This window comes from Antrostomus carolinensis, unplaced genomic scaffold (genome assembly GCF_000700745.2).
Source record: "Antrostomus carolinensis isolate BGI_N321 unplaced genomic scaffold, ASM70074v2 scaffold7786, whole genome shotgun sequence".
In the NCBI taxonomy this organism is placed as follows: domain Eukaryota; kingdom Metazoa; phylum Chordata; class Aves; order Caprimulgiformes; family Caprimulgidae; genus Antrostomus; species Antrostomus carolinensis.
The window spans coordinates 9,220-21,501 of record NW_010322440.1 but is presented as its reverse complement, the minus strand read 5'-3'; the positions used below and the strand labels follow the sequence as shown (position 1 = coordinate 21,501).

Here is a 12,282-nt window from a genome sequence, read left to right as displayed (position 1 = left end):
GCCCTTCTGGTATCCAAGTCCTACGTTCACCCATCGTTCAGACCATGGTAGAAATCCTCCATGGCACTTCCACGTTGCACAGCACTCTGGACAACCAGAGGTTGCTTTGCAACCTTTCAGGGACACTCAGTGAGCTTCAGCTTTCAACCCTAGTCACAATAAAACCAAACACTGCCAAGCCAATGTATTTATTTACAAATGTAAAACTCTTGGTTTTCTCCACCCACCTCTTATGCTGAAACATAACTACAGTGGCTATTTAGCTGTTCCATAATTATGCACTTACATCATCCAGTGTGTTGGTTATTTCCCATCCTGGTTTTGCTGCAAGGTGTGTCAGTGCAGCTATGTTGCTGTAACTCACATATGCCTGAAACGTAAGACACATTTCTGAAAATGAAGGGTAAAGGTACATTTCACTAAACATTCCAGAAATTAGATGCTTTTTTTCAATCATTACCCCCCAATTGCAAACAAATGTGTATTTTCCTGTAAATGTTTTCCTTCCAGAAAACACAGTCCAGTAGTTTCTGAATTAAATACTTTCAATAGCTAGCTTATGTCTTCACATGGCTGTTGGCAAAACAACCCTAATTAAACAACAACAAAATACTACTTTGGGCTTCTCCAATTATAAAGCAGTGCAGAAAAACTACGACCACCGGAGAGATAATACAGGTAACCTCTCAGACCACTAAATTAATGGTTTTGTCCAGCTTCTTCCTAAGTAATTAAAATATACTGGAAAATTAACATCTTCGTCGCTATCAAGCTGTAGTCTATCTTGGCAACTGCTTTACACAGCAGGCTCCGAGCAGAGAAAGTGTGAACGTATCCATTATTTATGCTTGACTACAGTGGATGGAGTTCTCATTTACCCACTCTATAAAAAGAATTCAGCTTTAGAGTCTTTTAATTACAGGTTTTAGTTTAATACTTAATAAATCTTAAGTATGCCACTTTTATCATTGTGTGCATATTTATATTTATTGTTTGCTGCTCCAAACAGTGGAGATGCCACTGTTAACAGAAAATAACTTCCTGCATTACAATTCTCAATTATTTATTTTTTCATGTAATGGAAAAAGACCTGATAAAATTTCTGGGAGCCACTGAGATCTTAAATGCAATGAAAATGTAACCACAAAAATTCAGTACTGAAACAACATTTAGGGTGTCCACAAATCCATCTAAATTCATGTTAATTGCTATTCATTTCATGACATAAGCACATTCTATGGCCTAGGATGTCCAAGCCAGAAAAACATGTCACTGGATGCCAGGAATGGATTCCAGTACCCAGGAATGAGCATATTTTTTCAACTCTCTTTCCCACAGTAACAAAGTTTATGCTGTTTCACTGTTCACCTGTCTGTTGGTATTGCCATGTCTCTCCCACCACTTTTAGCATTTACTAAATGATCTTCTTACAGCGACTTTTGAGAAAGTCAGTGGATGGATAAAGGGAAAAAAAACCAACCCCAAGCTAATTCCTCTACAGAACTGAGCTTTCTAAAAGCTGGGGACAGTGGGATATAAATCTGCAGGACACCTTACAGCTTGGCTGCTTAAGAGATCACTTGTTCAAGAGTCTATCTTAAAGACATTTTTTACGTTTTGTGTGAAACTTACTCTTAAATCAACAGTGTAGCATCCATTCTCTTTTTTCAGAAGAAAAAAACATTCATCTTATTACATATTTATCCATTCTTCCATGACTATCATAACACTCAAGTATAGAAGGTCCACTTTGGAAACAGATATGGCCTGTACACCCAAAAAGTGTACAAATACAACATTTTATGCAAGTAGACAATAGTACACTATCTACAGATTACCTGGTTGCTTCTCTCCCAGGGATCAGAAGGTTTGTCTTCTTTAGCAGACAGCATGCATTTCCTAAAACAAAATTCAAAAGGAAAATAATAGCTTCAATTGGTTCTTTTACACTTTCTTCTATATATGCTAGAAACAATCACTTCTATAGACTTAAGTGTCTTCTAAATACTTTACAGGTATTTTGCCATTTTTCATTTGCAAGACAGGTTTGCAATTAACTCCTTTTTCTTCCCAGGAAAGATGGGGAAAAACACCTATAGGGCAAAGCATTTTTGAGACAAGTAGCTGCTAATAATGTCAATGCAACTCAGGTGAAATTATTAAGAAAGTTAAGCAACATAACGGTTGTGTCTGAGAAGACTTAGACTATTTAACAAATGATCACTTTTTTAGAGGATACATTAAAAAATCGAGTTTTCAAAACCAAGTTCTCCTTATAACCCAACGATACCTGGCTAGTCGAATCCTCCTTCGGGCAATGGCTCCATGGTATCGCCTGTTACCATCCTATATAAAAAGTAAACCAGACAGCAACACATCTGATTATTTTACGACACAGTCTAAAAAAAGACAACTAATAATTACTTCTTATAGATGGACAAATGCCAGAGATGTATTAGAAATTAATAAGAATTGTACTCTGTATATTGGCCTTTCCCCAATTAACCTGAGTCAGTGGTTTACCTCTGACTTGACAATATTCCTTTAAATTTGTAAAAACAATCCAGTATAAAAGTTTTATCATAGTAGCATACTCCCAGCACTTTTTGGTCCTAAACCAGTGGCAGTTGGGCACTGCACCACACTCATTCTTCTCTTTCTAAATGTGCCACCCATCAAACAATTAATCCAATTCATCATCATCTGACGTTAAAATCATGAAGGAAGCGTGGAAGAATTCCTGTTTCAGTTCACATGGACCTGGGACACAGCAAGCACTGTGCAAACAGATGTGATCTGCCCTTCGAGGTGGCAGGTCTTTCCTTTCCCTTATTATTGCTCTGCCGGGATGGATTTTTTTTGAAGCACAGAAATGACCCAAGAGCATACACCACACCAAACTGCATTAAAGGACTTGCTATCCTGAAGGATATGCCACTTTGGAAAACCTTCTTTTCCTCAGCTTTTAAGAGCTGACACATAGCTTCTGGAATAAGAAGAATCTCCAGATTAGTGCACCTCGGTCTTCTTAAAACCAAGGGCTACATAAGATTTTTTGAAGACATCTCTTGCCTGTTTTGTAGAGCACTGCTCTATCAGCTGTTTCAAACGACCACTGAAAGTTTAAACTACCTTGAGCACATACTAATTTTCCCAGATTTGTTTGATTTACTCTGAAGGAATGGGTGTACATGTTCTTATTTTGATGCTTAGCTTGTGGGTGCCCCTCTAGGCAGGTCTTTAAGGGAAGAACTGTTTTTCTGACAGAAGCTAAACTGCTATGGCTTTTTTTTAATAGGAAGAGTGAGTTTTTACTCTTGGAACAACCTGTAATGGGCAGTAGTGAACAGCACTGTCTCAGCTAGTATGTAGGACACCTTAATTTATTTGTTCAGTTGCCATCCTATACAATATAAGTTCATTGATTTTAAATAATTGTGTCATTTCTGTCTATGCTGGCTCTCTAAAAATCTCATAGTTTGAGCAGTAAGGTTAGTTACAGGTGACATCACAGCAAATAACACAACAATAGTATTCAAGCTGCTCCAAGTGCTTGATGAACCACTTGCAGGGAAACACATGCTGAGATCTCCACAGCAAGGAAACTGGAAAGCACACCTGTGTCATGGGATTTGATTCCTACAGACTACTTTATGAACTCTATTTCTCATCTTTATTAAGGGTTTATAAAAATAACTTTATTCACTGAACACTTAGGATTTTCATCTATAGTCAGTGGCAACTGCACAAGACAGATATAGACAGGTGCAAAAATCAGCAAAAAGCATATTCTTCTTCCCTGTCCATCCACCGACTACGTAATTTCTAATGATTATTACCCTCCACTACACCTCTCAGTTCTAGATGACTGAAGTTAACAATGACAAATCCCTCACTCAAAGGCAAACATTTCATTCAGAGGTTTTCTCTTCTGCAAGAAGATATGTTTCAGTGCCCTGTTTAGTCCCGGCTTTCCCAGCAAGGATATAGTGGCTGGTTATGTGACATGCAGTGTGCTGTGATGGACCACATAATCTCATGTAGGCATTCATCCTACTCCTGAGGATGAGAGCTGACCTTTGTAGTAGGTTTGATTCTGGGGAAGGTGAGCAGCTCTCCTTTGTCATTTACAGCATTAAAAATGAGAAATGCGCTGTTAATATGCCGTGCTTGGTCCTTGATCCATTCTTCACAGTTATAAGCCTCAACACGGACACCAACCTCCACACTGAAATAAAAGTTTAAATTAATTATTGAACTACTACCAGTGATGCAGAAGCAACCCTGGGACATACTAAAAAGGGCTGCTGTACACCTTCCTGCGTGCAGGAAGCCTGACTCAAATACTTTCTGTAACATACAAAATAAATTCCTCAGTCTGGACAGACACATTTCAGAAATAAATTAAAAGGTGGCACTACCTAAATAGCATTAATAAAAAGAGCAAAAGTAGCCAGATATGAACATCAGTCAGCACACTGTTAGAACAGACAGCAAAAGTGAACAGGATGGTATTGATTTGACATTCAGCAGAAGTATAGCAATTCATGCCCTGCTAGTGTTCTGCAGGGACAAAATACACCTACAAAGAAAACAGCCACAGTACAGCAATGTCAGGATAGCATTTGTCCTGCGTACAGAATACGGAAGAGTCATTACTTTAGCTTCTGCCTACTTGCAGCTTGTCTTGCTACACCTCTTACAACTTCTGAACATGTCCTCCAGCTGGAACAGGGCTCCACATAAGTGGTGTCACACCCCTGACATAACCAGAGGGTTTGCTGGCCCAAAGTGCCAATCCTGTAGATGGGGAAATAGCCCAGCATAGAGGTGCCATCCCTCTGCCAAAGCTCGGGGAGAGTCATTCTCTGTGAGGCAAACACAACAGCAGCCCTAAAACAGCAGAGGAGATAGCACGCGCATAGGAAAGAGAAAGAGAGAGCAACCATTAGCAGGCAGGATCTGTGCAAGACTGGTCAACAGCCACACCACTAAATTCCAGGAGCAGGTGTTCAGTGTGACAAAATCTATGTTTCATGCTTACAGTGACCATAAACTCAACCAAAGATAAAATTTCAGCATGAGCTGTAGCCACTTATTCCAAACTGCAACTGGCAAAGCCTCACCTCTGTGTACACCCAAACCAACACTGGGAAGAAATAAAAAAAACAAAGCATGAATTTTACCAGTAGCCAGCAATAAACAAAACCCAGATCTGTCAATAGATGCCAAGTCAGGAAGATCCTGGCAGCAAGCTGGAGTCTTCTGAAGAATCAAAGCTGTGGTACCAACTCATCCCTTGAAAATCCCTGAAGTTCAGAGTGATATATGAGTTTGTGGGACTGGGATTTGATTACAAATTATCTTTAAATTGAGAGTGAAAGTCAGAGAATAGATTTTAAAAAACTTTCACTGAGAAAAGTAAAAAAAAAAAGCATATATAGACAGATAGTTATAGATATAGATAAATCCCTCAAAGCTCCAGCTGAAAAATAATTAATTCAATGATGCAAATCCTCCTGCTAGCTGAAACCTGAAACATGCAGGTAGGCTGGCACTGAAGAAGTCAAGGAATTGAAACTTCAAGAGGAGAAGTTTTACCTTTTCTGAAATGTATTGTTGACAATTGCATTGAAGACAAGGCGGTCACCGACGATGGATGGTCCCCAGAATTTAAACATATTGACTGATTTCAAGATGGGATATGAACGACAAAGTCGGCTGAAAAAGGAAGTGAGAGAGAGAGAGAGTAAAACACACAGTTGTGTTAAAGAACCTCCTCTGTCAGGTTTGAAGTGGCGAGTGATTAGAGCAACAAAGTTTGCCCAGCCTAGAAGATCACTATATTACACTGATTTATTCCATAATCCACTGAAATACAATTAACATTGTTGTTTCATTTTCAACACACTTTACAAACACTGACTAATAAATTCTTGCTGCTTGATATTACCTTCTTTGGATCCAGATCATGAATCTCTTACATACAGAGTAACCACTTACTTCACAGAGTTTCACTAATTTCTATATGACTGCACAGGGAGTAGGATATTGCTCAGTACGTAAAAATGACAGATCACAAAGCCTTTAAATGATTAAAAGAAACCTGAGCAAAAAGGCTGAGCACCAGAAAAGGTGTTCAAGCAAAGCAATGTCAGTCTAGCTATTCTTTTTAATACTTGTACTTTTTTGCTTGTTTGTCAGATGTTTTCTGCTAGTGTTACCTGAAATAAGAATAAAAACCTACTCATATAACTGCCAAATACATCGTTGGTTTTGGTTTTTGTTTTTTGTTTTAATTTGGTCTGATTTACTAAATTATGTGCAGTTTGTTACTGTTGCTGAGCTGGGAAACTCACAGTTGCACATACAAAGGGACAGAAAGATGTTGAACTGACCACTGATCAATTCATAAAAACAGAACTGTTAGCTTAATTTCAAAAGCTGAAAGCACAATAGTGTATTACAAACACACAAGTTTTAGTAATTCTGTTCCTTTTGTCCTTCCAGGAGTGCTTCTGCTCACCTGTCTTTTCTAATTTCAGACCTGATCCTGTACTGCATTCAATAACGTGGTCAGGTTCAGCTGGGTTGTCCTGCTGGATCTCTGAACTGGCTGTGAAATAGGGTGCAGCCACTCTGGTAAAACTTTGCCGGTCTAGTACAGAAGATTGTCTGTGCCAGGAGAGTACACCTTTTCCATTAAATTTCCATGAATTCCATACTTTTGCGTACTAGCAAAGCTGCTCTTTGGACTGGTGCAATGGACAAACAGATACACACACCTGATCAAACCCAGCTACACTGCTAAGGAAAATGTTTTGCTATACTGTGTCATCTACACTAGGCAATTCCAACAACTCATCACTTCTCTGACCTTCTCAGATGTTCCAGAAAAAAATCTGCACTATAGACACAGCTTAAGGGTGTGTGTGGAATTGGGATCTAGTTTGCAAGCTCTCTGGAGTGGGCACAAATTAGGTTTCTTCAGCATTTCTTCTAAATGCAGTCAAAGCCCCACTCTTTACTAGGATCTCTGTGCATCACATGAATAGGGAACAATATACAATAATGCCATTTATTTTTAGACTTTGAAAAAACAGGCTCTGTCCTCATGAATGTCTGCAAAACTCCTCAGTACAACTCCCATATGCACATCTGAGAATGGATTTTTCAGCATGCAGCTTCTAAACTTGAAAATACAGCTTTGTGGCATTCCTAGCTTTCAACTCAACTGCACTCTGCAAACAAATGTACCAGTATTGTTAAATGTACACAATTATCTGTAGCTAATTAATTGACTGGTACATCTTTTTAGTAGACTAATACATTCAAATGACTTTGTAATTTCATTAAGAATAAACTGCTCTTCTGATTTAAAATGCTAAGTGGTGATCTTATTTACAATGATCACTATAAAGATGCAAACACAGTATTATGGAAAATAAGAGAGGAAAAAAACAGAAATTTGACCTATATATTCAATTTTTCCTGGAAAACTATGCCCTGAATGTTTTTACTGCAAGTGTAAGAAATAAGGAAGTACAGATCCATTTCAAACTAATATTACTAATATTCAAATAGCTTTGTTGCTATCTGCAAGATTTTAATGTACTGTCCAGCCAAAAAAGTGGAGGTGGGGGAGAGAGGGGAGGAGGGTGAGTAACTTTTAAAATGGCTTTAGAAATTTATTCGTCGAAGGTTAGTGCTCCTCTTCCTTTCTTCCATCAGAGTTTGTGGCCATAGCAACTCTGAACTGGCACCTTCAAAGGTCAGGTCTAATTGTGAGTGGCCTCACAAAAGGTTTGTAGCAAGACTAGCTATTTCTCAAGCATAAACTACAAATTTTCGACAGGCCTCTGTCACCAGCTATTATTCCTGAAATTTTCAACGTGACAAAACATGTTTGACTTTCATTAGTTCAAAGAAATTTTTTTCAGTACTTGGTTTGTTGATGTTTTCCTTCTCTTCTTAAACCTAAATGTGACTCTCACTAAGTAAAATTTATCAAATGAAAACAGGTAAATATTTTGGGTCATATTATGGCAAAAATCTGAAACAATCCCTTTGAAGCCAAAGAAATTACACACTGGGGTAAGGTCAGTGCACTCTAATGTTAATAAAACAAGCTGTTTATCCAACCACTACAGAAAATCTGTTGTTATCAGTACAACTACTGGCTACAAATCAAAACTATATGAATAATGAATGGGGAAGTCCTTTAATTATTAAAGTTAAAAAGCAAAAACATATCTAACAACCCTGCAGTGAATTAGGTCACTTGGTATGCAAGGAGAATTCAAACTGAAACTGAAGTGTTGCTTACAAAGAAGCTTTATACAGCGTCCAAGAACAAGGAGGGAGAAAAACAATGGTTTGGTTTCAGGGGAAGAGAAATTAAATTATTATATGTCTAGGCCATACTGACAAACACTAGATGGTGTCACAAAAATACTTCACACTTACTACCTGAAGACGTCAGAGCCCTTTAAACTGCTAAAAATATTAAAACCCACAGGATACGGGACTCAGAGAGACTGAAAGGTTAAGTGACTTGCTGAAGGTTGTGCATCCATTCTGTGTGTGCACCAACAAAACAGAATCTGTTTCTTTTGCTTCTTCTTCTCTGTCTTATTCTTTCTTCTGGCGTAAGGATCTGCAGACTAACATTTAGAAGGCTGTTCATTTTTGGATATCAATCGATACAGCATTGGTGTTGGTGTTATCCTGACCTAACAACTAACTCTGCTTTTAAAACACTGCACCAACCACAAGGAGGCCAAGTTTCTATTCATATGTCCCATGCTGACTTTCTGCAGAGATTCTCAGAAGGATAACATACCCTTTTTTGCCTTAGAGTCTGTGGGTGTAACAGAAGAGGAATAATATTTGACTCCCACAGTGGTGTGGCATGCTGTGGGAACTGTACCACATAAATAGTTCAAAGGACTCCTGCAATGTGAGGAGGAAGAGAAATCACAAAGGTTTGGGTCTGTATTTTTCATAAAATAAATCCCTGTGAAACCCCTTCTATTAAAATCACATCCACTTAGAGCCATACGGAAAGATGACGATGTAGAAAAGTACCTTGCTGAAATACTTGCCACTGTCTCCATCCAAGCCATGATCTGGCCACCAAAAGTGTTTCCATGATGGTTTGCATGAGGAGGCTGGACAAGCTCAATACTCCGTACATGAGTAAGGTCAGTTGAAACTGCATCTTCCTCTTCAAAAGTACCTGAAATACAGCAGCAATGTATTAAGGAATTATTTCAGCTACTAACTCTGACAGCCAAGAAGAAAAGAAAGACACAGAAGATCTCTGTTCTTTGCAAGGGAAGCAAGAGGCTGAAGATTTGCTCTGTTCTTCCAAGAGACATAAGAGGTGGGGGATGGTGCATCACAGCACAGTGAACCTTCCCAGCCCTCACTATATCCTTCAAAGAAGCTGTGTCAGAAGCAGTTATTGTGAAAGTTGGCTAGCTGTGAATGCAGGCAGCCAACAGCCTCAGCATGTGCTTGTGATTATTCAAGGTTTCTATGCATGACCTCTAACAGATGTTGTCAGAGTAGTTTTATTCAAATGCCTTTCATAGACTTTGACCACCATGTATGATGGGCACCTGTGCAAATGTGTCTAATTACGGTTAGAGTACGACATGATTATTTCATAACCTGTTACAAATCTTGTGATTACCAGAGACAATATAGAACATGATAGAGAGAAATCTGAATCAGCAACCACCTTCCATGATCTAAGCATTTCCAATTCCAAATGTTTAGCCATACATCCTCACTCTAACCTTTGTTTTTTCAGTTGTATTTTGTAAGAACAGATCTAGGCATAAGATTATGTTAGTCATTTTAAAAGTGCATATCTGTGCTAGAAGCTACTTGACCTGAATTGTACTTGACCTGAATTGTACTTTTGACTTTTGCCATAATTAACTAACTTTATGATTATATAAATGTGTGCACACATGTGACTAATTTGCACTTTGTACCTAATTAAGTTGTTGCATTAGATCCACTCAGAAGACAAACTTCACTTTCTGGATAAGATTTACACCTATTTTGCTACCTGGCAGCCTTTACACGCAATATTTTCTTCTCCTTTCCCCTATTTTTCTTGGTCTGTCTCCTTAAGGAGGTGAACTAGGGCTAACAGTTATAAGACCCTTTGAGGAAGTTTCCAGGCAAGGCAGTGGAAACCAGAATCATCAGCCTCTGATTTGTCTTTCATGGTATTAAGCTGTGTCCTGTGAGACAGTTACTACAAAGACAAGTTAACGTGTTTGATTGTACCAAGCAAATCTCTTCAGTTCTACACAGTCTTATCAAATTGTTAAGAGTAGAACTCATATTTACAACAAGTTTCATCTTTCCTCAATAAAACCACATGATGTCTGTTGTTTGTACATGGAGTTCTGGCTCAGATTTTTCAAATACCAGCATATTTCTTAACTGCTATGAATGATTTCTTTTGCAGGGGAACACAGTAACTTTTGAGCACAACTGTCTTTAAGAACAGAGATTACTATCAGAAATAAAGACTAATCTGTTTCTTGGCTCAATTTTTCTAATTTGGTAATGAGGAGCTGAAAATGTTTTTTACCTGTTTTGACCTGAAGTTTCTCCTGCTTGTTGGGCATGTGTTGCTCACGGCATAAACATAGTTCTTAGTGCTTTCTTGCAAAGACACAGCCATAAGCCTGAGTGAATACTCTTCTATCTACATTACAACTAGTGTCATAGGACTTTATTACCATACTGCAAAGTTCTGTGTGAACTGTTAAACCTTACAAATACAACCTACATGAAGATCTGCATTTCACATTTGTTTAAGGCATGCTTGACCTTCAATCCTGCAATCTGGAATTTATGAATGACAAAGAAATACCACTGTATTACACTAACTGTCTTAGCCACCCTCACCAATCTGGCACATGCCTTTCTACATGAAACCACAACCTCAAGGATCTCTACTCAGATGTTTTGTCTGCCTTTTTCATCCCTTTCAGCTGCCCATGTCAACCGTTGCATCTTCTGCGCTGAACATAGTAATCACCTTCCTTATTAGTCTCCTGCATTAGGTTCTGAAAGACCTGTTCATAGCCCAGTCGGATTCTTCTTCTCTCAATAGCTAGGCTGTGCTCCAGGTGGTCTTCTGTAGACAAAAGCTTTACAGGTTCTAATTCAATCTATAAAAAAAAAAAAAAAAAAAAGGTTCTCAATGCCATAATCATAACAAAGTATACTTTGAACTTAAAATGGCATCAGCATTTTCTACAACCTTTTGCTATCAACTGTCCAAGATGACAAGTTCTATTAACACAAACAAGCGCAGAGTTAAAGTTCAAGAGATTCTGCGTTATCCTTCCAGAATCATTTGTTAAAACCCAATGACAAAGTGCATTTAGGTTTTAAATACAAACATCCATGAGAGCACACACAGTTTAAGATGGTTCTCGTTTAAAAAAAGAACAAAAAGAGGATCGTAATATAAAGGTTTTGGTTACTGATTTTTTGTATCATACAAATAATCCAGTCACACTGATCAGTGGTGTAGTCTATGGGAAAGTGTACCCCAGAGCCCACGCTCACTCACTACACAAACAGGCCACTCCCTCCTTCACAATTCACTCCGTACCAACATAGCCTATTCCTTCTACCTGAGGACGTATTTTCAAAGAAACACAGGTTTTCTGAGGTGGAGGACAAACACATGAACACCCAGCACTTGGTGCAGCTTCAGACTCCATACATTTATGCCCAAAATACTACTTGTGCCCAGACACACACCCTTCTCTTGCCAAGCTCAGACCTTCTTCTCCTTTAAGTGTAAATTCCCATGTATGTCAGCTCAATGTCAAATTGAATCAAAACCTGTACTGGCTTAAGAAAATTATTACATTTAGATAAATATTGCAGAGGTGCCACTGAACAGTCACTTGTGTGACTTCTCTACAAGGTCTAGCCTCAGAAACCTTAAAATAAAGCAGAAGCACTGCAACATAGACAAATTCAACATTTTGTGTCCTGCAATCGTGCTGCTAATGTTTCTCAGTCTTTGGGTCTTCACTCAAACCCTCTTGCAGTTTGACTCCTTTCTGGCCCTCCTCAAGAGCTACCCAGCTTTCTCCAGATGGTTCAGCTAACAGACTAAGATGGCGAGTGCATACTGTTGCTCTCTGCACAACTTCAGCAACAGTTGTTCAGAAACTTGGCTTTGAAAAAATGTTCGTTAATATCTCTAAAAGTTTAATTTATAGTGGAATTTGA

The 12,282-nt window shown here is 38.5% G+C and overlaps 1 protein-coding gene across 1 annotated transcript in view; it reads right to left on the bottom strand.

Annotated features, from left to right (window-relative positions):
• Positions 1 to 286: 286 nt before the first annotated feature.
• The window catches only part of LOC104526695 (acyl-coenzyme A thioesterase 12), a gene marked incomplete at its 3' end in the record, with an annotated part of 18,299 nt that continues 6,303 nt past the window's right edge, over positions 287 to 12,282 (bottom strand). Inside the window, exons 4-10 of the mRNA XM_010170231.1 lie at positions 11,069 to 11,201; positions 9,088 to 9,238; positions 5,602 to 5,721; positions 4,078 to 4,228; positions 2,291 to 2,346; positions 1,839 to 1,899; positions 287 to 370 (exon numbers count right to left, since the gene is read on the bottom strand). Coding sequence (XP_010168533.1) covers positions 287 to 370; positions 1,839 to 1,899; positions 2,291 to 2,346; positions 4,078 to 4,228; positions 5,602 to 5,721; positions 9,088 to 9,238; positions 11,069 to 11,201 — 756 coding nt within the window. The remainder of the gene's footprint in view (positions 371 to 1,838; positions 1,900 to 2,290; positions 2,347 to 4,077; positions 4,229 to 5,601; positions 5,722 to 9,087; positions 9,239 to 11,068; positions 11,202 to 12,282) is intronic.